The sequence below is a fragment of the Rhincodon typus genome, chromosome 10, assembly GCF_021869965.1.
Source record: "Rhincodon typus isolate 14 chromosome 10, sRhiTyp1.1, whole genome shotgun sequence".
NCBI classification, from domain to species: domain Eukaryota; kingdom Metazoa; phylum Chordata; class Chondrichthyes; order Orectolobiformes; family Rhincodontidae; genus Rhincodon; species Rhincodon typus.
Genome location: NC_063341.1, coordinates 23960509 through 23985329, shown reverse-complemented (window position 1 = coordinate 23985329; position 24821 = coordinate 23960509). Strand labels below are relative to the sequence as shown.

General features: G+C 41.8%; 1 protein-coding gene across 6 annotated transcripts in view; it reads right to left on the bottom strand.

The window, feature by feature from the left end:
* Positions 1-24618, bottom strand: part of abl2 (c-abl oncogene 2, non-receptor tyrosine kinase) — a 119249-nt gene extending 94631 nt beyond the window's left edge. For all 6 annotated transcript variants that reach the window (XR_007263061.1, XR_007263060.1, XR_007263063.1 and 3 more), the window contains exon 1: positions 24043-24618. Coding sequence is in view for 2 of the 6 variants with exons in the window: in XM_048602034.1 (XP_048457991.1) it covers positions 24043-24214 (172 nt within the window). In the remaining 4 variants the exon portion in view is untranslated. The remainder of the gene's footprint in view (positions 1-24042) is intronic.
* Positions 24619-24821: the final 203 nt, after the last annotated feature.

Here is a 24821-nt window from a genome sequence, read left to right as displayed (position 1 = left end):
GCACTATCCACAACTCCACCGACTTTGGTGTCATCCGCAAATTTACTAACGCATCCTTCTACGCCCTCATCCAGGTCATTTATAAAAATGACAAACAGCAGTGGCCCCAAAACAGATCCTTGAGGTACACCACTAGTAACTGAGTTGCAGAATCACTGAAAATAGAAAATAAAAAGCAACATTCAACAGAAAGCAAATCTTCCCCTCTCAGCAGTTCATAAAATAAGATTTATTATCCCTGGATAGCTGATCCACTCCTCAACTGCAGCTCACTATCCCAAAATCATTACAAGAGAACAAGATAGATGCCAGTTAAAAAAATTCTAGAATACAATAATCAAACAAGAACACAAATAGTTGATTTTGAAAATCAAACAAACGTAGACTATATTGGAAATACTCAGTACATCGAGATAGAACAGTAGAGTTTCCAATTTAGTGTTCGCAAACGAAACATAAATTGATCTGTTCTCCATGTAGTTCCATGCCAAGATAGAAGCCGCATAGCTTATGCTGCAAAAGTAAAATGCAGCATTGACAGCAGTTTCCCCCCCAAGTACTTCAAAAGGTTACAGATACAATTCAAGGCACACATGCCAATTAATAGATAGAAAACTTCAACTTTGCCAAAAAGCAACATGCAGCTTTTTCGATCATAATCAATCAATCAATCTCATTTTGGACTGTGAAATTGGTCATGCAAGGGGGAGACAACAGCCAATTTCTGCTAAGGCAGGAATGTTTGTCCAGTATTTTGATACTGACAGCAACAGAAGTCAAAGCCAACAAATAGGCTTCAAGGCCTTGCAGACATGAATGCTAAGTCACCGCCCTACTCCAGAACAAAGCAAAAGTTTTACATGCACAAGTGTCCTGTCCTCCCCTGCCCATCATCTTTTCACCCAAAGCCTGAAAATGTGAGTTCCTGCAAGTTCTCATATCAGTTGACAAGTAAAAGCTGATCCTTGATTTGCTTATTTTAAATCAACAGCTTGCAAGTTGTAAAGTTTTGAGTCCCTTCAGACTGATAAAGTTCTGCAACCCAACACTAATTTTATGCATACTCATCATGGACCTTTGCAGATCATGTCCTGTTACCTCAATTCAAGGAATATGCTGTAAGCTTAATCTTTCAATGAAGTGATAATTGATGTTAGCATTATTTGATCATATTAACTGCAAACACTACGGCAGGATATTGTATTTAATCAGCGTTAAGGTAACAATAATTAAGCAGCAAATATTAAATCAGGACAAGGACCAAACCCTGTTCCAGGTCATACAGCAGCACAGTTGGCAAGCACCAACAGTTCTCACTTCTTTGCCCCTTTTCTCAGTGCCATGACCTCTGTCCGAGTTCTTCTCCTCCAACTGTTCCACTCAACTCTCCGAAACCCTGCACGCTTTTCTCATGGGTGGATCTGGATATTTAGTTGACAAAACTTTTTTTAATTCTGAAGATATTTTTCAATGTCAAATACTCTTAAAATGTTTAGTTCTTGGTTTAAACATGGGATTAAAAACTGCATATTCAATGCCATTGGCTTCTTGAATTGTCACAAGTTCTGCCCTTGATCAATCAGACCTTGGCTTTATTATTTCCTTAACTTACCCTCAGTTGTTCTCCCTCTTCAGTTGCATCCTATTGAGAAATATTCCATCTCTGGCCTTTGAAGTTAACTTAAACAAACCAATGAATGTGCGTCTGTCCCATCATTTTTTAATGGCCAAAACTGTTCATAAATCCTGTTAATGAATAATGTATCCAATGGTACCTTTCCAGTCTGAAACTCAATTCCAGATAGAATTTATTTTTGACCAGGTCCCAAAAATTTTAGGCTTGTGACATGCAGCACTGCAACAGTGAGAGACCTACTGGATCAACACTGGGAAGTCTGGCGGCTGAGCAGAAAAATGGTTGGGCTTCAAAATTTGACCATTTGCTTTCCTGTAATGCAGGCCCCTTACCCAGGGCTAGAGAATCTGAATTGTAGGCACTGGTAACTAGACCAGAACTTGGGAGAGAAAGGCTGATTACCATAGCTGCATGAGTGTGCGCGCACTGGTTAACTTTTGGGTAGCACTGGCAGAAAGGGTACAGATAATCTAAGAACTTCAAATAACTAAATGTCTTCAAACATACATGACAAATCCATTGGAGTTTCAAAGAACATTTATAATGGTGTTTATTGCTCAACTGTTGAGGATACACTTTTATTCTGAATCACTGAATTTGTGCATTAGCCTACATTTTCATATTAATAGATTTGAAAATGTGCATTTTTGTATCTTTAACACTCGTTTTGGCATGGTATGTGTCTCAGGTATGTATTCATATCCACTCAAAAGCTCATAGCAAGGCATTATAACATCATTCAAGACGTCATAAAATTCCAAATCCTTTCATATCTTGGTCCAAAGCAGTCTGAATGGAAGTACTCACAATATGATGGCTGACCAGGTTACTTGTTCTGAGTCCTTATTTGGTTATTTAACGATGCAGTTGCTAACTCAACTATCTAATAGTCCACATTCACACACTGATGAACTCATCAATTTCAGCATTAGGCATGCTTAAATGAAAATCCCAAAAACACTTTTTTAGCATGTTTATTAGTTTCAAGTAACTACCAGTTAGTGTCTCAATATTGATGAAGCAGTGCTCCTATTAGGGCTAGATTCAGCTGTTCACATCACAAAAACATGTCATGTACACTCTGCTTATAGGCAGGTCCTTAGCTCATTGTCTGCTGATGCTTTATTGAAGCCCCCTCCCAGCTGTTTTTGTCAGTGCGGACTTGCTGTTGCCCAACCATTTCTTCACTACAGGTCCAGGTTCATAACCATTGGACTTGCTGCTCAGCATGCCTGGATACCCTTACTTGAAAGGGAGCTCAACGAAGAAAGATTCCCGGTCTTCGACAAGAACAATGAGCTGCTCGATGATTACATATGTGATGGGGTTTGTCCTCAATGCTCATTGTTCGCATAGGTATCGGCTGCCCAAGACAAACAAAAGTGATGTCCCTTTACATCCCCCCTTAGCTACGACCAATTCTTCACAATTTGAACTGGCCAAATGGTTGGGTGAAATACTGCAAACTGTTTTGAGCGAGGTTTTCACACTGATGATGAAAGGTGACTTCATGTTTGTGAAGACCGCACAAGACTTGTATATTGATAGTAATGCAGTATTCATGTGTTTATTTAACATTACTAGCCTATTCGCCAAGTTGGCCTAATGGCAATTGAGTAATCACTGACAGTTGTTGCAAAAGCACATCAGGTTCACAAATGACCTTTAGGGAAGGAAATCAGCTTAATTACTTGGTTTAGTCTACATGTGACCCTAGACGTACAGCAAGGTGGTTGACTCTTAACTGCCATTTGGGCAATTCGAGATGGGTAATAAATTCTGGTCTAGACAGGAATGCCCACATCCCATGAACAAATATATTAAAAAAAAGACTTTGCAGACTAGAAGTTTAACCACTGTAACTGTTTGTGTGTAAGCACCTTGCTCTCTCTTTTCAGCAAACCAACCAGGTCTCTTGTTTTAAACTTTGCTAGTCATATCACCCAGTCCTCCAAGGAAAACTTCAGAACTGGTCAATGACCATTTTCATCCTACAATTTTATAAACTTCACAGTCTAACAGATGGAGGTGTAAAACTACTTGGGCCTGTTGTCAAGATGGATGTGAAAAGTTAATTTCAATGTAACTGTACATCATATTTTGATTTAATATATATTGAGTACTGAAAAAAAGATAGTTTGTCAAAGTTTTTTGCCTTATGATCATCAGGAAAATTTGTATGAAATACCGAAGTAAAGGAAAACAACATCTACAGGGGAATAAGTGGAGCCGGTTGTTTGGGTGGCAAGTGGACTCTTGATAGACATGCCATGATAGATGTTCCATCAGTTAATGACGAGTGACAGAGAACAGATAAGTTTTTGTTTAAATTTTAAACCAGGCAGGTTGACTGTAATTGGTCAAAGCATTACCCTGATAAATGAATCAGAGAATAGATGTCACTAATTGTGTTGAGTTCAAACAAGTACAGACAGGTGTGCCACACTGCATGCCAAAGTGACGATCCTAAATTAGTCATTAGCATCAATTCTTTGCACACTGGGGACTGTTTAGAAAATATTGTCCAATCGCAGAATCCCATCTGACATTCAACACAGTGTTGAGAGTTTTGCAAGTGCGGGCTGTAAGGTACAATCAGTAGCTTGCTTGCTGTCAACAGAAGAAATATGCTGTTTGAAAGGATCTGCCAGTCTTTGGAACGTACTGCTGATATTGGACGGTGGAAAATGTAACCCCATGATGTAAATAGGGAAGGAGAGAAAAATCAGACAGACAGTTAGCCTAACATAATTTGTGGTAAAAGCATTAACAGGATCAAAGGTAGCAGGGGCTCATAAAAGGCAAATAATGCTTAACAGATCTATTGGAGTTTTTTGTGGATGGAACTAGTAGAATAGATAAGAGATAACTGGTGGATGTGGTGTATTTGGACTTTCAAAAGGATTTTGACAAGGTCCCTCAAAGAGGCTAGTAGACAAAGATAAAGTGCATGGGATAGGAGTGATATATTGGCATGGATCGAGAACTGGTCAACAGAAGCAGAGAATGGGGAAAAAAAATAGTCTTTTTCCAAGTGGCAAGCAGTGACTCATGGGGTTCTGCAGGCATCAGCTTAGGCCCCAGCTCTCCTTAATATCTATGTGTGTGAATGACATGGATGAGAGAATTAAATGCAACATTTCTAAGTGTGCAGATGACACAAACTTGGGCAAGATTAAGAATTGTGGGGAGGCTATAAGGAGGCTTCGAAATGATTTCAATAAGTTGAATGAGTCATCAAACTCATAGCAGATGCACTGCAATGTGGCTCAATGTGAACATATACACATTGGTTTGAAAAACAGGGAGGAACAGTACTATTTAAATGGTGATACATCGGAAAGTGTAGACATACAATGGGATCTAGTTGTTCATCAATCATAGAATAGAATCATAGAATCCCGACAGTGTGGAAACAGGCCCTTCAGCCCAACAAGTCCACACCGACCCTCACCGCATCCCACCCAGACCCATCCCCCTATAACCCACCTAATCTACACATCCCTGAACACTACGGGCAATTTAGCATGGCCAATCCACCTAACCTGCACATCTTTGGATTGTGGGAGGAAACCGGAGCACCTGGAGGAAACCCACGCAGACACGGGGAGAACGTGCAAACTCCACACAGACAGGCGCCCGAGGCTGGAATCGAACCCAGGACCCTGGCGCTGTGAGGCAGCAGTGTTAATCACTGTGCCACCGTGCCGCCCCATGCTGCGTTCAGTCAATGTAAGTAGCCAGACAGGTGCAGCAAGGCATATATTGAACTTCATTGCAACAGTAATGGAGTCCAGAAGTAGGGATGTCTTAATGCAGTTAAGTGGTGAGCACTTGGTGAGCACTTTTAGTCTCACTACCAAAGGGAGAATATATTTGTCATAGAGGGAACACAGCAGAAGCTCACTCGGCTGATACAGGAAATGGCAGGATTGTTCCACAAGGACAGAATAGTTTGACTGGGCCTGGATTCATTAGAAATGAGAAAGATGACAGAGGATCGAATAGAAATGTGTAAAATTTAATAGGTCTGGAAAGATTGAGGGATATTTGCCCTGGTTAGGGAGTGCAGAATGACGGGACACAGTTTCAGGATATAGGGTACATCATTTCATGAGTAACTTAGAAATCCTTACCCTTACAAAGCCAATCTCCATGACAATGTGAATTACATGGTCCTCACATCCGAGTGGAAACATAGATCAGCTATCCTCAAGGCCCAGTTGTATTTTGGAACCAAATGCACAGTTTGATGTTCAACTGTTTACAAACCAACATTCTGGCCAAAATTTATCCTTCAACATAACACAATGCCATGCAACAGATGATCTGACTATTTATGTCACTCTCTGTAAGGCTTCACTACGCTCTTATTGGCTGGAGTGTTAGCTTATATAATGGTGATGTCACAAGCAACTCATTGATAATAAAACATTTCTGGATCTGCCAAAGACTGAAAATCACGAGGTAAATGCAAGCTCTTTCTGCTAATTTTTCAAAGTTTTGTACATTTCAATACAAGCAGAGCACGAATGCTTGGCTCATGACACTATATGACTACAGATCCACAAATTTTCATGTTGCTTTTAAAAGTTAAAATTAAAAAATATTATACACTGGTCTTGGAACATTATAATTTTTTTCACTATTACTTAATATTTTCTTCTGTTTCTTCTATCCTACAAGTCAAAATTGGTTACAAGTACCAAAAATCTGAGAATTTAAAATTTAAATTAACGTTTAACATAAAGAATGCTCTAAATCAATTATAATTGAAGTGAAACATAGGGCATAGAACAGTACAGCACACAGACAGGCCCTTCAGCCCATCATATTTGCATCAGCCATGATGCCATTCTGAACTAATCCCAAGTGCCTGCACATGATCTGTATCACTCTATTCCCCGCTTTTTCATGTGTCTGTCTAAATGCCTCTTAAACATGACTATTGTATCCTCTTCGACCACTTCCCCTGGCAGCATGTTGCAAGCATCTACCAGCCTACATGAAAAAACTTACCTCCATAAGACCAGAAGATATAAGGGCAAAATTAAAACATTTGGGCCATCAAGTCTGTTTCGCCATTCAATCATGGCTGATATGTTTCTCTTGCCTTTTCCCCATAACCTTTGACCCCCTTACTAATCAAGAACCTGTTTCTGTCTGAAATAAACAGAATAACTTGGCCTTTGCCGCCTTCTGCAGCAATGATTTCCACAGATTCACCACTTTGCTTGAAGTTTCTAAATTCCTCATCTCAGCTTTAAACAGTTGTCCCTTCACTCTGAAGCTGTGCCCTCGGGGATCTTTTGCACCCTCTACAATGCCTCCACATCCTTCCTATAGTGTGGTGACCAGAACTGCACATAATACTCCAAATGTGGCCTAACTAAAGTTTTATACAGCTGCAACATGACTTGCCAATTGTTATACACCATGCCCCTGGCCAATGAAAGCAAGCATACCATACACCTTCTTTACCACCTTATCCACTGTGCTATCACTTTCAGGGAACTATGGACTTGGAGCCCAAGATCCCTCTGTAATTCAATGCTCCTAAGGGTCCTGCCATTTACTGCATACTTTCCTCTTGCTTTTGACCTCCCAAAAATGCATCACCACATACTTTTCCAGATTAAACTCCATCTGTCATTTCTCCACCCACCTTTCCAATTGATCTATACCTTGATGTATCCTTTGACAACCTTCCTCACTATCCAGAACTCCACCAATTTCCGTGGACTGTGACAATTCTTTTAAAAAGAATCATTGCATGCAATGTGAGAAATCATTGCCCTTCAGAGCCTATAATTCACTTTGATACTTTAATAGAAGGAATGAATCTGTTATTGCTTAAAACTACCAAATATTGATCACATGATGTCTGCTGAAATCAACAATGGTAGGAAGCAAGATCCATAATACATTGAAAAGAATACACTAACAGCTGAAAAACAAACACACATTAACAATGAAGAGAGGCGGGAGATGGCATTAAGTGATATAATAAAACAATTTGAATGGTCTTCATTTATGCTATAGGCCTCTTGATTGGCATGTGGTCACAATGTGGTCATATAGTTAGCTGGCTTCCATGGAGTGCGACACCAAAAGCATCAACAGACTCGGCGATTTTTTTTCAACTAAGGGAGAAAGGAGGAAAATCTGCTTTCTCTCAACAATGAAAACTTAGTTCATTTATTTAAGTAGTCTAACGATTCAATTAACTGCCTGGGGACCGAAAAATGCTGCTTCACTTGGAGCAGGAATTAAATTGCATCCAAGCCTAAATCAAGCTGTGTCAGACAGCATCTTGTCTGCAAAGGGACAAGGAATCGGGACACAAAGGTCACTTCCCTCCACACTGTACATCATTCACACCCTGAACAAAATATACCCTGTCATTGTGTTTTACTTAAGAAATGCTATTTTGTATTTTACATGATTTAAACTTTCTTCTATCACTTTGAACTTCTTTTATAAAAATAACAATCAAAACAACATGTATTGGCATAGTAATTTCCTACAGCTAATTCTTGAATCATAAAACAAGCTGTAACACCCTGTGATCCATATATGACCATGCAAACATAAGGCTGATACACAAGTTAAAATAGGCTGACATTTTACAATCCTGAATCAAAGCATATTTCAGTTATATTATCATCCAGAATGTGGCTACAAAATCTTGAAATTTACTTGTGCTTTTTTTTTTAATTATTCTCCTAGACCTTAATCAACTGCAGATTACCAGCCAGCACATGAACAGTTAATCCTGCAGTGGCGAGATGAGCAGGATTCAATGATGTTGAGTGTGCAGTCAGTGCTTCGACAAACTGCAGATGCCAGCTCAAAAAGGATCCAGCTGGTAACGAATCTCCGCACAAGAGAGATGACTTTGTTTTAATTTTCAAATTCTAAACCAAAATCCAAGAGAAGGACTCAGCTAACAATTACAAACTACTGTCTCTATCCTAGCTGTTTACATCACCTGAATTCTTCAATTCAAGTTTCTGTCTTGAAGTCCTTCTCATATACACACAAAGCAATTTTGCGAAGCATCAATTATTCTCTAATACAAAGCAAGCTGAACAGAGTTTGCAGTATGAGAATGGGATATTTTCAGACTACATTGGAGAAGTTCTTCAGTAACATTAGAAATCAAAATAAGCACCTATAATGAAACAGAATGCAGTCTCAGATACTCTGAGTAAGCTGGTTTCAGCCAGAACTCAAAGCTCTAAGTGGAGAGGAATAAGGCTGAGGTTGGTTTTCCTAATTACTTCCGAAGTTGCTGACATTTATGCCATGAGGGAAGAACAGGATTGGACAAGCTACGACGCGCGACAAAACATGCAAAAACAGTAAAGACAAACATGAAGAAAATGACCACTTGAGCAAAATAATGTGGACTGTTATGATCCCAGCTGATGGGACAACTGGACAAATCAGATCCGACAATAAATCCTGGCTTGTTAGTTAATGAGTTTAATCTTTCCCTTTAGTGGATTAGCATGGTGGTCAGTCACTGAAACATATTTATACAGACTGCAGATCTTATTTAAGAACAGAACATAAAATTAATACACAAAACAAATCATATATATACACATACTACAGGTAGAAAGACCTTTACTCAAACCTCAAAATAAAGTTTTAATCCATTTCCTAACACCATCCATGACAGAGGCTCAAGTCCAGAGAAATTATACTTCTATCGAGTCTACATTTCTACTTAACTTCTTTTTCAGTCCTTCCCAAGTCTGATTGCATGAACCTTTCACAACTCCAACAGCACAAATTGATCAATTGATTGGTTGATTTGATTTATTGTCACGTGCACTGAAGTACAGTGAAAAGCTTTGTACAGGCAGATCATAATAGCAAGGACATACAGATCATAGGGTGGGGAAAAAAAACTTGGTACAGATTTAGAATTTAAAAGTGTAGATTAATAAGAAATGCTAGAGTTAGATCTCGCAAGGAGTCGCCTGGTGTCGGCGCCATCTTGAATCAGGGATAAACCTGAAGAATTCTATTCAAAATTCTCCAGGTCTGGACAGATTAACAACTAGGAAAAAAACACTACTGCTGCAGTCACTGGTTTCCTCTGAACTGAACAGAAAAAAAGTCCCCCTCCTTTCTGAATTCAACTCTTGTTTTCTTCTCAACTGTAATTTAAACAAAACTGATGGCTGTGTCCTTTATCCTGCCTATCATGAACTCCAGAGTACATACATCTTATCTCATTAACACCACAGGGGTATATCAGGCACTTGACTACAGTCATAATTCTTGTTGGAACTGGTGTGTTTAGGTCAATGACCCAGAATTACTTTGACTTTTTAAAAACAACCTATGGTGCATTAGTCCACATCCATTTGCCTCTATTTAGAAATATCAACAAATTTAATGCATTTGTAATATATGTTTCATCACAGGACTCAACTATATTATTCATAACTTTTGTACCAAGTCATGCTGAATATTTGGTGAGCATCATCGCAATAACCAAATTGTCTCAATATACAGTGAAATACCAAGGGCTCTTGTGGCGCTGTGAACAAAGAACAAATAAAATTACAGCACAGGAACAGGCCCTTTGGCCCTCCAAGCCTGCGCCGATCCAGATCCTCTATCTAAACCTGTCGCCTATTTTCCAAGGATCTGTATCCCTCTGCTCCCTGCCCATTCATGTATCTGTCTAGATACTCTTAAATGACGCTATCGTGCCCGCCTCTACCACCTCCACTGGCAACGCGTTCCAGGCACCCACCACTCTCTGCGTAAAGAACTTTCCACGCATATCTCCCTTAAACTTTTCCCCTCTCATCTTGAAATCGTGACCCCTAGTAATGGAGTCCTCCACTCTGGGAAAAAGCTTCTTGCTATCCACCTTGTCTATACACATGATTTTATAGATCTCCATCAGGTCCCCCCTCAACCTCCGTCTTTCTAATGTAAATAATCCTAATCTACTCAACCTCTCTTCACAGCTAGCGCCCTCCATACCAGGCAACATTCTGGTGAACCTCCCCTGCACCCTCTCCAAAGCATCCACTCCTTTTGGTAGTGTGGCGACCAGAACTGTATGCAGTATTCCAAATGTGGTCAAACCAAAGTCCTATACAACTGTAACATGACCTGCCAACTCTTGTACTCAATACCCTGTCCGATGAATGAAAGCATGCCATATGCCTTCTTGACCACTCTATCCACCTGCGTTGCCGCCTTCAGGGTACAATGGACCTGAACACCCAGATCTCTCTGTGTATCAATTTTCCCCAGGGCTTTTCCATTTACCGTATAGTTCGCTCTTGAATTGGATCTTCCAAAATGCATTACCTCGCATTTGCCTGTATTGAACTCCATCTGCCATTTCTCTGCCCAACTCTCCAATCTATCCATATTCTGCCGCATTCTCTGACAGTCCCCTTCACTATCTGCTACTCCACCAATCTTAGTGTCATCTGCAAACTTGCTAATCAGACCATCTATACCTTCCTCCAGATCATTTATACACTGTGCTAATGCCTCTCCCTCTGGCCAGAAGGTTCTGGTTCAAATCCATTTACCCCAGAGGTATCATAATATGTCTGATCATATTGATTAAAATAGCTAGCATGATCACCTTGACTCATTGAGTCTCTACTAAATCAGAGGCTGTAGGTTCAAGTTCATTCTTAGACTTCAGTGCAATACCTCGAGTGGCACTACATCTTTGGATTGAGGAATGTTGCTTTATCTTGAGGCCAGGACCTGAAAACAAGAACTCACTTGTTTAGATGTGCAGCCTAGGTGGATTAGCTTTGGGAAATGCAGGATTGTCAGGATAGGGTAGGCGAGTGGGATGCTCTTCGGAGGATGTGTGGACTCAAAGGGCTGAATGGCCTGCTTCCACACCGCAAGAGTTCTATGACTCAAATAATACTAATTGGCCAGAGGGCAGTTGAGAATCACCCACATTGCTCTGGGTCTGGACTGGGTAAGGATGGCAAATTTCCTTCCCTAAAGGGCATTAGTGAAGCAGATGGGTTTTCCGACAATCTCTGGTTGTACCAAACTCCTTAGAATTGTGAAGGTCTTTCTCCTGATGGTACTTAAGAAAACCGGCACTCTGATATCCTCAGCCACTTGGCTCATTTTTAGGAATAAAATAAAGTGTTTCCATTTTCTGACTCTTCAAATTGGTCCAATTGCCCCAAATTGGCTCACCATTTTGTTTTCCCGCCTCCAGGAATTTTTCCCACCACTCAGGTCTAGTAGATGTTTGCAGCCCAAGTGCCCTTAATGAACACTCTCACGACAACTGCTCCCTCACTGGCTGTATGAACATTCCATTCCTCCCTGGATGATGCAACACAAGATCCCTCGTGACTGCTCTCTGTGACGACTTCGGTAGCTCCTGGGTGCATACTCTCTTCTTCACTTATCAGCACAACTGCCACTCTCGGCCTGCTCACAGGTGTGCACCTTCTTTCCTGGCATCAACCGTGGCCTGAATCCTCTCATAACTGCTTCCCTCAAATGTTGCCTCCTTTTGCTATTTCCGAAGTCATGACAACATTTTCTCCAGGCAAAAAAAAAAGTCATTTGCACAAGATTCATGGGCTGGATCCCACTTTCATCACCAGTTATGTCGGTGCTTCCTTTGGAACCAGGAATTATATACCAGGTAAATAATTGGTAAATCTGATCAGGAGCACTTTATTAATTGTGGAGATTGGAACCAGGTGGATCTTGTTAACAAGATCCTAATTGGGGCTGTTAACCTCAGCCAATCAGGAAGCCCTGGCTGACCAATATACACAGGGGGATTTAGAATCTTCTCTGATCTGGTTGGCTACAACCAGTGTACTGTGCACAAGTAAATAAATGGTGATTTGGTGAGATACTAGCTTCTGTGCAGTTATTTCAGTGGTGATGGGAGAAAACAATATGTGCCTGAAGAACATTTGCTTGCGACAGTCATTTTGGAATTGGGAGTATTTCTGGCGTCGTTCCTTTATTTGGGGAGCATAACTTGTTTGATCCTGCTGTCGAAAACTAGGACTAGTATTTGGAAAGAATGTGATATTTTATTACATTGGGGTAGATGAAAAGCAATGACTTCTGACTGCTTGCAGACCCACAGCACTTTCAGTTATAAGACGGTTAACTTTCCCGGAGGCACTGGATACGAAAACCTCCCAAGAGTTGACGGAGTTGGTTAAGGAATACTATGACTGCAATTCTCCTCTACTTCTAAGACGTTATCGGTTTTATTCGGCTGTTAGAGAACCAGGGGAATTGTATCGGGATTTTTGACAAGGTTAAGACAACTGGCAGAGGCATGCGATTTTGGGTTAACCCTGAACGAGATGTCGAGACACCATCTGGTATGTAGAATTAATGATGTAACCATGCAGAAGCGCCGACAAGCTGAAGCCCAAATAGACTTCAAACAGGTACTACACTGGCTTTGTCATGAGAAAGTGGAGCATGTGAGCTTGAGGGCATCCCAATGGAGATGGACACTGTCACCTGTCTGACTGAGCTTGGGGAACACCACTTGAGTGTAGGCAATCTCCAAGCCTCACACAGGACATATTCTGAGCAGAGGGACCCTAAGCCAGCCCTTGCAGAACCTCACAACAAAGCAGAGCCTCTGCCAAGTGGCTAAAAAAATTCTTCGGGACCTGGGCTGGCAAGCCATTGTAGTTGCTGCAGGTATGCAGACTCTAGACAGCAAAGGAGTTGTACAAGGCTTGACTCAAGTAGGAAAACTTGTAGGCTAGCACCCAGGAGAGTGCACATCCGGATAGTCCCCCTACATGTTGTAACAAGGAAATTGCTTAGTGACATCAAATTCAGGATCAATTAAAATTAACGTTTGGTTAAATGGTCATCCAGTTCCCATGGCGTTCAATACCGGCGCAGCTGTGTCTGTGGTTGCAGAACCTGTCTTTAACAAGATTTGCTTGGGACTCTAACCCTTAAGTTTGAGCAAGACCTCAGCCTGACTGGGCACATACACTAGGAAACTGCAGCAGATTAAGGGTGCGACTTCAGTTCTGGTCTCCTATGAGAAGCATGTGGTACAGTTACTACTGATGGTAGTAAGAAGCTCAGACCCAAGCCTATTGGGGTGGAATTGGTTAAAAATAATTTACCTAGATTGGCTCAACATTTTTCAATTAGAAAACGGCTGCCTCAATAAGGTCCGAGTGAAATACCCGGGAGTGGTCCGGGAATGGTGTGGGATTATCAAAGGGGCCAAAGCCATTTTACATATTGATTGGGAAGCAATTCCGTGATTTTGCAAGGCCCTCTGCTGCCGTTTGCCTTGCGAGCAAAAGTAGAGGTGGAAATCAGGAGGCTGGAGAGCAAAGCAATCATCAAACCAGTGCATTTTGCAGAATGGGCAGCATCAGTTGTACCGATTGTGGAAGTCTGACGGCTCAATTCGCCTTTGTGGGGGTTTTAAGCAAGCGGTAAACCACTTCTCACAGCTGGATAAATACCCAATTCCTCGTATGCAGGACATGTATGCAAAGTTGGCAGGAGGCTCGTCCTTTACGAAGCTAGACATGAGCTATGCTTACCTGCAATTGTAACTGGATGAGGAGTCCCAGAAGTACACCACAATTAAAACCCCTCCGTTTATACAAGACTGCCATTTGGGTTACCATCAGCCTGCGCCCTTTTCCAGTGGACCATGGAGAACATTTTACAAGGGCTACCCCAGGTTGCCATTTATTTGGAAGAAGTGGTAACACCTAGGAAGACCAGAAACGAGCACTTGGAGAACTTGGACATAATGCTTAAATGTTTCTCCCAGGCAGGCATACACCTTTAGAGAGAAATGTGTTTTCCATGTGTGTCAAGTGATCTACTTGGGTTACAGAGTCAACACAACCACGTTATACCCATTGGAAGATAAAGTGAGGGCGATCAAGGGAGCCCCGGCTCCCACTTCTGTACCGGAGCTGAGGTCTTTCCTTGGGTTAGTCAATTATAGTGAAAACCCATACGTAACCTGGCCTCCATCTTGGCACCCTTACACCTGCTACTGAAAAACTATCAGCCTTGAAAATAGTCGCATAGCCAAGTAGCCTTTAGGCAAGTGAGAAAACAGCTATCATCTAAGGTGTTAGTCCATTACAATCTGAAGCAAGGGGCGGTGCTGACATATAATGCCATCCTGTACAGTATCAGGGTAGTGTTGGCTCACTGGTGGCCCATGGAGAGGAAAGCCCAATAGTATATGCTTCCTGGACTTTGGCTGATGCCGAACACAAATATGACCAGATAGAGCAGGAACATTTGGCAGTCATCTTTGGTGGGAGTAAGTTCCACCATTAGCTTTACGGATGGGAATTTGTCATAGTAACAGACCACAAACCCATACTAGGGTTACTGAAGGAAGACAAGGCAGTGCCACTGATAGCCTCCAGGAGAATTTAGGGGTGGGCCCTTTACTCTCAGTGCGTACAAGTAGAAGTTGGAACACCATCCACAAAGCCAAATGACTAATGCAGAATGCCTTGAACTGCCTCCTACTGGCAGATGCAGATACACCACTGGTGGTGCCTCCCCTGGAAGAATCTGTTCTGGTTTTGAACTTCCTGGACACCCTTCTGGTCACAGCTGATAATATCTGACTGTGGACACAAAAACATCTTGTCCTGGCAAAACTAAAAGAGCCGGTGGTAATGGGTGAAACAGAAACACCATCCCAATCAGGATTGAAACCTTTCTGGACCCAACCAGAGCAAATCACTGTAGAGGATGGCATATTATTGCAGGGAGCAAGACTGATTGTCCTGGGTAATGGTAGCTGCTAGATACTGGCTGAACTCCACCAGGATCATCCGGGGCATCCAAGATGTAGATGCTGGCACAAAGCCATATCTGGTGGCCAGGTTTGGATGCTGACATTGCTCCACCAACGCAGAGTGCCAACAAGAATAAAAATTGCCACTAGTGGCAGCCCCACATTCGTGGGAATGGCTGGGTAAACCCTGGACTTGGTTACATGTCAACTATGCTGGTCCTTTCATGCTCAATGTTCCTGGTCATTGTGGATACCTACTCAAAGTGGTTGGACATGCATAAAGTCCATTTGGCAAACTCAGGGATGACAACTGAGAAGCTTTGAGCATCGTTCGCATTACATGGACTCCCGGCAGCATTAGTCACAGACAATGAGATGTTATTTACCAGCAGGGAATTTGAGTATTTCCTAAAGTCAAATTGCATTTGGCACATAAGGACCGCTCCATACATACCGTCTGGCGGAAAGAGCAGTTCAAACATTGGAGACCGGCTTAAAGAAGCAGCCCACAGCATCACAACACCAAACTCTCCCAGTTCTTGTTCGACTTATGGGACGAACCTCACGCAACAACGGGGATAGCTCCAGCAGAGGTGCTGATGGGGAGAAATCTCCACACCAGGTTACACCCGATATTCCCAGATCTGGGGCGGGGGTGGAGGAGGAGGGTGAAATGGCATCAGGAACGCCAAAGCCGACTACATGCCTCCTTCTAAGTGAGAGTGACAATTTAATTCAGGGGACAAAGTTTGGTGCTGGAACCATGGAAATGACCCTGTATGGGTATGAAGCGAGGTTTAACGCAAGGTCAGGTCCTGTGACTTACAAAGTTCAGGCAGCTGAGGCAGTCCTGAACAAACATGTGGATCACGTGAAAGCTGCTACCTCACAAACGGAGCAGGGGCAAAACATACCTGGCTCCCTAAAGCAGCCAGAAAGCCCAAGAGAAACCATACATTCTCCCCCTCCATCTCATGTTGAGGAAACCTCCAGAGTCCAAGGTGGGGGAGGGATGTAGTGATTGGAACCAGGTAGATCTCATTGGCCCAGGTTAACAACCTCAATCAAGGACCCTAGTCAATCAGGAAGCCCTGGCTGACCAATATAAACAGGGGATTTAGAACCTCCTCAGCTCAGGGCACTGACTCCAAGCTGGCTGGCCACAGCCAGTGTACTGTGCACAAGTAAATAAAAGGTGACTTGGTAGCGGGATACTAGCCTCTGTGCAGTTATTTCATTAATAATGCTTACCCCTCCACAGATGGGTCGAGACTGGACCCAAGCTCTATCCCTCCAAGTCACCTTATTAGTTCTGTTAAAGGGGCAGCACCCCCAACCACATACATAACACACTTTCCCCTTTAGTTATTGGCAAACTGAAGGCATTTATTAATGATAACTAGTCATTAGTACACAGTCAAATCAGCAACTTGTTGTCAGTCAAAGATCCAATAACACACATACCTCCAGCTCATCTACAAACAAGGCTTCCATTACTTATTGAACAAGGAGCTGTGTAAACAGTATTTCCAATGAATGTCAGGTTAGTTGCTTTTAAAAGTAGCACATGGTGCAACAATTATTGGCTTTTGAAAACAGTTCTTTACTTTTGGTCCACTATCAAAAATTCAGAAAAAAATAAACAAGCTTTAAAATAGGTTGAATGGGATAGATGGAGTATAACCTTGGAAGAGGTGAAGTTATTCACTTTGGCAGGAGAATGATTGCAGAATTTAGAAGTGCAGAGGTATTTTAAGATTCTGGCGCATGAATCACAAAAAGTTCATATGCTGACTCAGCACAGAATTGTATGTCCTTTATTATGAAAGAGATAGAACATAAAACTAAAGTTGTGCTTCAGTTATACAGGAAATAATGAGGCCATATCTTGAAAACTGCATGCTTGAATGCAGTTTTGCTTTCATTACTTCAGGAAGATAAAATCGAAACTGAGGCAGTTCGGATGAGGTTAACCAAACTGATATCTGCAACGATTCTTAGGAAGATAGGTTGAACAGGCTCCATTGAGTTTAGAAGAATAAGGGGTGAGCTGATTGAAGTATATATGATCTCAAATTATCTTGGTAAGATTGATATGGAAAGGATATTTTCCCCTTTAGGTCAATCCAGAACCAGGTGACACCGTGTTAACATTTAGGAGTTGCCCTTTTTACAACAGATGAGAATGTTTTTCTTGCAGAGGGTTGAGAGACTTTGGAACTCTTGGCATCAGAATATGGAGGTGGTATAGGGTCATTCAACATTTTTCAGGCAGAGGCGGATAGGTGGTTGTGAGGCAGGGGAATCAAGAGTTGTTTGGAAATGTGGAATTCAAAACAAACAGATCAGCCATGATCTTCGTGCATAGCAGAACAGGCTCCAAAAGCTGAAATGTTTACTTGTGCCCTGATTGCGTATGTTCATATTTTCTCTCTTTTCGGAAGTTGAGAATTTATGCTACCTGTGCTAATTATAAGATTCAAGTGATTTCTTCAATCATGACACACCATAGCAAATCACATGCCCTAATCAACAGCTCTTAGTTTTTTAAATATTTTCTAACCAACCTGTTCAGAGATGTTAAACACTTCTACAGCAGGTGGAACTTGAACCTGGCTTTTGACTCAGCAGTAGGAACACTGCCACTGTGTCACAAAACTCCTTCGACAGCTCTTCTTAGAGACTTGTTTTAACCTGCAACAGCTTGGCTCGTTTCCTTCCTGTTTGAGTCTAAATCAGGAGGCTATGTATTCAAGCTGCAATTCAGCACTTGTATATATTATCCATGTTATGGAAGTACCAACCCGTCAGCAAAATGTTAAACCAGTGACCTGTTTGTAACTTCAGGTGAATATAAACGATTCTACACTAATTATTCTCAATGCATGCTGCAATTTTCTCCAAAATTCACTCCTCAGCCATCGTGAGCATAACCTATAATCTGGTCATTTATGTAATGCTTACTTACAAAATATAAACAACTGCACTTCAAAAATTAATCATTGACTGAAGCAATTAGAACAGAGGTAGGATACGAAAATGCAAAATAAACATAAATTCTTCACTTTGTTTAAACACAATTCCAACCACATCACCAGTTCCTAAAATCAGAGATTTCTCAATTCTAGCGTCGCCATTGGGATGGAATTATGTCACGTCTCAAAGCTTACTCACAAGGAATGAATACTACAGGGATCTAATTAAACACTTCTGTTTCCCAGGCTGTGGTCCCAAAACCTGGCAACATGGTGTGTTTTTATTTTTTTTTATTTCATTCATAGGATGCGGGTGTTGTTGGCAAGGCCAGCATTTACAGCCCATCCTTTGTTGTTCTTGTAAAAAGTCTTGAACCAAATTCTTACATACAACAAATGACTTATGAGGCCATTTCAGAGGCCAGATTGGAATCATGCATGCCTCCCCTTTTCCTGCACATATGCAAGGTCTCATAACACATGCTGCACCTTACAGCGTCTACCTATGTGGGCTGCTTCAAAACTGCCAACCATTCCAAATCGTTCATAGTTAAACATGCATCAGTTATAGCCAACAACTGAGGAAATCTTCACACCAACCATGTAAAATACAAAATCCTGCAGTGAAAACTCAGTTATGCAGCTCCACACACCTACTAACACACAAAAACAAAACTTCTGAAGTAAAAGAAAAGCATTTTTACAAAGACTGCACAGAGATGTGAACAGCAATGCTACCTAGGCAGCTGAGTTACTACACAATCCACAACACAGAAATGGTTTAGACTGAGTTTAAGACTATTGAGGTAATAGTAGCTCCATATAACTATTTGGGATGGCAAAAAGAGGGAAAGGATCACAACTTGTGATTGTCTAAGTTACCCCCCACTGCTAAGTAAAAATAAGGGTTTTGTTCAAAGATGTGATTGGCTGTAACATCCATTCATTGTGCCCAGAAAACAAAATGACATCCCATTTAGGTCTGTTCAGACTTGCATAACTTTTTCTGTGGGATCAGAGGCTTTGCCTCTGGTGGAGAAGGTGGAATAAGAGAATTCTAACAGCAAGCACACAATTGCGTTTCACATTTGCTGTTCTTCCATACTCAGACTGATTTATTCTTGAGCAACTGTATGATATCGCAGCTTTAAGTCACTGTGAAATCAAAGGACAGATGCAGATTATGAGTTGCAATTGAACACGTGTCTGAAGATTTACATTTGTCATAGACTTACTAATAAAATCCTCACTCATTAACAAAATTGAATATAACCTAGCTTGATTTACTAAGCAGCAAACTGAAAATTTACATGAACGAAATACTAAATAAACTACAGGAGTTAATGTGGAGTTACCCAAAATAAGTCTCGAAAAATATGTCCCAGTTTGGAGCAAACAAAAACCACATTCATCCAAAAATCAGGTCTATGCTTGCCACTACAGACTAACTCAATTACATCATCTAAATAAGAAGCACTTGGGTAAGTCTCATCTGGAGGTAGTTTAAACTCTTCAGTATAAACCATTTGATCCAAGTCCCTCCTGCTAACCAATATCAAGTACATACAGTCCCTCCCAAACATACATGCCTCGACCTCCAACCCCACTCCACACTCAGGATCATCTGCCACATGACACAGATTGCCCAGTCATTTCACTGCAAACATGTATGCAAAATACTCCGTCCCAGCATGGACCTTGTTATCTGCAGAGTGCTGAATATGAACCTAGAGATGTTTCAGCATCAAGTTAATGATGAGCTTCACAACTGTCAGCTCTCTCTTGATTAGATCACAGCACCTTCTGTGAGAAGGTATTCATGTCACTTACCACAAATCCAGTCAGCCAATCTGGAAAACATAAATGCCTTTCTTTCCTCTCACTCAGAACTGTAAGGATCCCCTCAAGCTATCCTAATTGAAACCAGTACCTTTAGGGCCTGCCACTTCTGCCACTGTGAGCCTAGTAGTCAGTGATGCTAAGATTCACCAGGCCTACTTTCCAATATCATTATGTACAAGTTTTAAACATTGTCCACAACAAACTGAGCCTCTTCCAAATAAACTGTGGTTACTTTTACCAGCATTAGTTTGCCTTGCCTCATCGCTACCTGCATCAATCTACTCTCCATCGAGGGCAAGTGGAAGCTAAAACGCAAGTCAAACAGATTGTCATTTGTCATCAAATGTTTGAAATGTTTGCTTGAAAAACCCATCTTCCCATTACTTGTGTTAACTTACAAGTCTATTCCCCTCAACTCTTCTGTCCTGCTTATTCCCATTGCTCTTTCTTGTACAAGGAGAAATTATGTTGGCAGTGGACCCTTATCATAGTAACTTTCTCAGCAATCTGAACTACAAGTACTACAATGACAACCATCTGCCATACCTTCCTCCATCAAAGTACAAGATCAGTACTGCCTTATGTCAAACTGATAGATATGAACTTGCACAAACAACCTTCTGTTGTGTAACTGAAGAATCCAAATGCAGCAGTCCAGCCATTGTGAAGCAGAGCAGCTTCTTCCTTCCAACAAAGGGTTTAATTTTTTAAAATGGCATAATAGTAAACCATTCAAATGTTTGCCTTTATTGTTCATTTGTTTCCATGCATTTACACTGATCAGCTGCCCTGAATATGGTTTCTGGAAGAACCTGAAGACAGGTGTACTGCTATGGACCAGTAGTGTGGTATCAAGATTTGCTCCTAAAACTGTCCAGAATACTTCCAACCTAGATTTTGACAGTTTTTATTCAAGTTTTTTTTTTGCAAAAGACAAGTCAGAGTGCATTTTGAAATGTACAGAGAAGATAGGTCAACAGTCTACCACGAGGCTCAGTGCTAACCCAATCCTGTTCAACAGACTTGCCAACAACCACATCGTACAAGTTCATCTATGCAGTTGACACCAGTTGCACCACTTGAGCATCATTCCTCTGGTTCCTGAATCAAACCTTTAATGAAGACGTTACAATGCTGATGGACGATTGCAGCACATGGCGGCTCATGCTGAATCCAAACTACATATTTTTATGGATGACCAGAAATTATAAGATGATCTCAATCCACATATTGGAAAAGACTCGAGGTAGATCGTGCAGAAGACAAAATCCTAACGAAAACAGCTGAACAGTCAAAACGACAAACATTCTACAAAATAAACCTACTGTATCTGCAGAGGTTGCTAGTGCCAGAACATTTATATAAACGATGAGGTTCAGATTATACTCTGGAGCAAATACTGAACGCATGTTTCACGAAGGTCATCAAATATCCATATTGCGGACACTCAACCAAATGCAACAACACACATTATTACTTTAATCCTCCACACAATACCCATCCTCAGTCCTGATAAAGGGTGTAAACCCAAAACGTTTTCCTGCTCCTCCAATACCGACTGATCTGTGTTCCTCCAGCTCTACACTGTATTGACCCATCCTCTGGCTTCCCGTCTTTGTTAATATAACTCTACCATACATTCACCAACTGATGAAAAGTTGGCTGAAACCATCCATGCTGTAACTCTCTGACTACTATGTGATCTGACATGTTCAACCCAGATACAGCAGGGTTTCTATCTCAGCACCCATATGCAGCAACATTTCTGAGCAAGATCCACCAGCAAACATTTGAATCAAAGGAAGGGAAACATGGGACGTCACTAACCAGTTCCTATTGACAAGCACTATCTGTCGAATAGCAGGTGTTGAGTCAAGGTACAATTGGTCCTTTCAGGGCGGCCTGTATAGGCAATTTCCAGTGCCGAGGAGTCAGTACAAAGTTGTTTTACACTTATGAAGCAAGGCAAATAACGTTGCACAAGACCAAAAATATCCACTCTACAGGCTAGGCAGTGGACTAATAACCTTCAACTCAGCAAATGAGGCAGCTATCAATTGGCTTTGTGGTTTGGTATTCACAAAATTGACAGAGATTTGCAAGTAAGGTTGGTAGCCATTTAAAGGGTGAAGAAGAAGAAATGGGGGATAAAATCAGACTTAAGAAATAAATTTCTGAATAAATTAAATGAAATTCAGCAGCAAAAGATATCTAGGCACAAATATAAAATGCAATTCTGGATTGCTGTGATTCTGGGAATCTTAGATCCATACTGCTCTTTTAAAACTCAAATGCTTATTAATTTCAGTTCAAATGAAGTACAACCTCAATTACACATTTAGCCAGGGTTTATTACATCATTGAAAAAAAATTGGATATTTCACAGGCTTCATGAAAACAATAGTTATTGCAAGGGAAGTGGTCCTGCAAACCACAAACATCCACTGGACAGACTTAGCAAAACCCAGTAACATGCAATTCAAGACAGACCAATTGGTCTTTCTCCAGAATCACAATGAACACCTTAATTCAGCTTCTTGAACAAACACAAGAAGCAGTTGCTCTTTTCAGCCTTCACATCTATTTTCAGCTCATCACTCCAAAACCACACTATGACGCAGCACAAATGCAATGAAATTACAGCATAAGGTGGATGCTAACTGTTCCACCTTAAAGCTAATCTCAGCTGCCCAGAAATCAACATTTTTTGAGAAATTACATCATGTAAAATAACAAAAACTTGTGAAGTGCTCTTATCTCAATAATTCAAGGATGTTAACAAAATCTGCAGAACAACTTGGATTGATTTTGCACATTTCACATCACACAATGTTCCAGAGTACATAACCTAAATTTGGTAGAAAGCCAAAATAGGAAATATTCAAGCTGGTGGTCATTAGTTTGGTGAAAGAGGTCAATGATAAGGAACATTGTAATGATGCAAACAGAAGCCAAAAGACAATGAAGGTTTGAACTGAAAGACAATGAAGTTTTGAACTTAAAGCCACACAGCTCAGGGAATGATCAGGAAGGTAATCAAAGACATTCAACAGGTCAGAAGTGCAGCAGGGATACTTTGGTGAGTGATGGGGCTGCACATTATAGATAGCATGGGGACCAGTCACACAGGGATTTAAAAAGTGAAGGACAATCATTTTAAAATTCAGGCATTCTATAACTAGACATTCGAGTAGGTTGGTAAGCATAAGCATTGGTACAACAATGAAACGTTAGGTAAAAGTACACCAGAATCGTCAGGTCTTCAAGTAACAGTGGCACGGATGAGCTGATTCAGGCAGAATGCAGCATTGCTAGTTGTGGAAATAGGTCTTGATGATGACACAGTGGTGTGCGAATACCACTTTATACCACTGAAAATGTTACAGGGCAATTCAGACCACAACTTAATCTATTGATTAAACCATGATTTTCATACGGCAGAAAATTACATTGATTTGTAATCCCGTGTGCGTCCCAATACAAGCCCAAGTGAAATTGATGACCACCCAAAAGGTGCGATATGCAGAGTCTCGGATTTGGAAATAAAATAATTATTCTCGGAACATGGACTGTGCTGATTTGGTAATCGCTGCTATCACCTGAGGTGAACTACAGTAATGTTGATGCGAGATCTTATTGTTTCTCACCAACTGACGAACAGCAAAGAGAGAAAGTAATGGAATAAAAACAATGGGGAATGGATTTGCCTATACTTGTGCTATAATTAAAGGATTTTATCTTGGTCCCTATTTGCGGTTCACTGTGTGTCTTACCATGGTGACTGAAAATGTTACAGGCGGCTTCGTTACTCCTGGCTGCTGTGTCTCGCCTCCTGGCCCCGTGTCCGGGCCTCGTTGTGCCAACCCTACCCCTGCCGGGCTGGACTGCCTCCCCAACCGCACCAAAACCAGCAGCTCCGCCAACGCGGGCCTGCTGCTGCCCCATCCCCGGTCTTTCCAAGAGCGTCCGTCCCGAATCCCGGTCTTTCGGAGCCTTTTCCTTTACATTCTCACTCGCTATGCTCTCCCGCTTCTCGGCAGATTTATTGTGTCGCTCTCTGCCCTACCCGGCCGGCTCGGCCCGGCTTCCTCTCCGCCTGATATAGATTCACAGGTTGGGGTCGCCGCCCGGTCCCCTTCCCTCGGGCTGAGTGGGGAGGGAGAAGGGTCGGGGGTTCTTGTCTCTTCAAAGCGAATGCAAAGCACCGTCCCTGCAGATACCGCGGCGGAAAAGATAAAGGGGCGGGCGATCACTCTTCCTCAGCTCCGGTACAGAAGCCGCTCACTTCCCCCCCGACTCCGCATCCGCCCCCGTCCCGCTGTCCCTTTGCAAACGCCTGTGCCCCAAGCCACAACGAGGCGCTCTATTCAAGGTCCTCCAAGATGGTCTTCCAAAACTCCACACTGTCGCTGGTCCTCCAAGACACACCTCCGTCACAGGTCCTCCGCGATGGTCCTCCAAGACACTCCTCCGTCACTGGTCCTCCAAGACTCTCTGGCGCTGGTCCTCCGAGACTCTTTGGCACTGGTCCTGCGAGAGTTTTGTTCTCTGC